Source organism: Mustela putorius, unplaced genomic scaffold, assembly GCF_011764305.1.
Source record: "Mustela putorius furo isolate JIRA1106 unplaced genomic scaffold, ASM1176430v1.1 tig00537227_pilon_pilon_pilon, whole genome shotgun sequence".
NCBI classification, from domain to species: Eukaryota; Metazoa; Chordata; class Mammalia; order Carnivora; family Mustelidae; genus Mustela; species Mustela putorius.
In genome coordinates, this window is record NW_025422368.1 from 38,280,187 (window position 1) to 38,282,771 (window position 2,585).

Consider the following 2,585-nt stretch of genomic DNA (forward strand, 5'->3'; position numbering starts at 1 on the left):
GAAATGAAAGCAATCTGGAGCTGATGAAGAAGTGGCAGGGGAGTTGACAGTCAAAGAGGAAGGAATTTGGGAAATGACTGACTTGGTAAATTGAAAGAAAATTATTTAAGTTCTGCTGCTGGTTTTCTTTGAAGCTGGTTTGGGACAATCTACTCCTTCACCAAAGAAATCAGCAGCAAAAACCTAGAGTAAAATTCTATTAACCAAAAAGCTTTGCAAGTATGAAGATTGGACCAAATCCAATGTGGAATAACCAGCGGCCTGAGGCTTTCATTTTTCCATTCTCTCCCCCCTTTCATTCCTCCAAGCTCTGGATTCGATTTCTTTTCACTGCTGTCACCTAAAGATATAAAAATGTAGCAAGTAAGAGTGATCACTAGTGGCCTTTGGTGACTGGGGATTTCCTCCCTGGACTCTTTACCTCCCCATAATTTAAAGTCACTAGCAAGATCATAGGGAAGGATCTGATCTTTGGATCTTCCCCTGCATATATTAATCGACAAAGCATCCCATTAATAATGGGCTCATAGGCCAAAATAACTAAACAAATGTCAGCTGTTCAAGTGTTATAAAAGAAACACAGTAAACTATGTTTGTTCAGTGTATATGTTCAACATATATTACCTAAAGAAGAATTATCAGAATAAACATAATATAAAACAATCCCAATATTTTAAAATAGATAATAAAAGGTATACAAAATATAAATTAAAAACTAGAAATCATAACACAAAAAGTGGGAATATTAGATATGAATACATTATTTGATACTTATGAGCTAAATACTCTGATGTATAAACTGAAGAACAAAATAATGAGCTTGAAGATGAAGTTGAGGAACTTTGCAAAAAGTAGCAGAAAAGTTGAAATAAATACATAGAAAATATAAAAGGAAAGTTACGTAATATGAAAGACTGAAGTAAAAGATGAGCATCTACATCTTAGATTTCCCAGGTGAGATGAAAGTAAAAGTGAAAAGGAAAAAAATAAGAAGAAATAATGGAAATAAATTTCCCAGGATCAAAAAAGTATAAATAACTACATAAGAGAAATTAAAGAAACACAAACCTGGATACATACTAAACTTTTTTAAATGTGTAAGATAAAGAAAAATTCTAAATGATTCCAGAAACAAAGATTAAGTACAAGTTCTCAACAACAACACTGGATACAAGAATACAATGGAGAAATAGTTTGAGGCACTAAGGAAACATTTCACATCAAGAATTTTATATACATTCCCGTTTATATACAAGAATTTTATATACGCCCCCGTTCCCCCCCCCCCCCCAAGGTGGCACCTGCACAGGAGACTTCAACCTTCTTTTCCAGAGTTCCAGAATGGAGACTGAAGGGTACCTAGAGGCACAAAGAAATAGAGAAGTCCAGAATGGTAAAATGAGGTCATCATCAAATGAGATGATGTCTGAGGAGCCAGAAGTTGTCCTAATACCAGCTCCCTGGGTCCAGGCTCCACGAGAGCCATCTGGGCTTCCACAAGTGAGTCTTGACGAAGACTCTCTCGAAGACCTTGAGACCATGCCACAAAGGAATCCTCCCAACGCGGCAGCCTCCAGGCAGAGGTTCCGGAAATTCCACTATGAAAATGGAGCTGGGCCCAGGGATGTCTTCAGACATCTGCAGGAGCTTGCCAGACAGTGGCTGAGATCCAATATTCACACAAAGGAGCAGACTGTGGAGATGCTGGTACAGGAGCAGCTCCAGGTTCTCCTGCCCCAAGAGCTCAGAGCTCGGGCCCAGAGATGTCAGCCTGGGGTCAGAATCACTGGCTAAATCCTGCCACAGGGTTCTTGCTCAGCCTACACGTGAGAAGTAACCAACTGTTCTCTTTGTTGCAGAAACCAACAACAGTCATGGAGAAATGTGAACCTCGGGGTTTTTTTTGTCTTTGTTTTTGTTTTTCTTTCGGCTTGCCTTTGACTAGTTGTAATAAGAACACATCAGAACCCATGTTTGGACCTCTCTCTGGTGGAGGCGGCTCTAATTCCTGGGACTGAGCTCCAAAAAGAGCTTCTGTTAGGACCCTCCTGTTAGGACAATCAGCCTGTTGCTTGTTCTTGCTCTGCTGAATGCCTCCTATTTTGCACTTTCTGACATGCCTTAATATATTGTTATATATCCAAAGAGGTAATTGCTTCAACTTTCAGAATTTTTGATTCTTGCTGTGGTGGCATGAATAGAAGCTTCTGTAACCCCACCAATAACTCATCTTAGATGTCCTTGAACTATTAAAAGTTTAGTGCTTACAAAAAAAAAAAAAAAAAAAGAATTTTATATACAAAAAATAAATAAATAAAAAATCAGAACATAAAAAATAATGAATTTTATGTCCAAGAAAATCATGACTCAAATGTGAGAACATAAAAAATATTTGTATGTATATACAACCTCGAAGTTTTGCTAGGCAAGAGCCCTAAACTGAAAACCATTCAAGAGAAAGTTTGCTAACCAAAAAGAGACATAAACTAGGGTATGCTATAAAAGATGTGAAAGCAAGAATGCTTTAAAGCGTTAGTGTTAATTATGGGTTTCTTTGAATATAATGTCCAAAATCAAAGAAACTG

General features: G+C 37.6%; 1 protein-coding gene across 1 annotated transcript; it reads left to right on the plus strand.

Annotated features, from left to right (window-relative positions):
• The first annotated feature begins 1,341 nt into the window (after nucleotides 1-1,341).
• LOC101680174 (SCAN domain-containing protein 1-like) lies at nucleotides 1,342-1,917 on the plus strand. The gene has a single exon (XM_004779706.3). It carries the CDS (start codon nucleotides 1,342-1,344, stop codon nucleotides 1,792-1,794), a length of 453 nt encoding a protein of 150 aa, XP_004779763.1. The 3' UTR covers nucleotides 1,795-1,917.
• The last annotated feature ends 668 nt before the right edge of the window (nucleotides 1,918-2,585 follow it).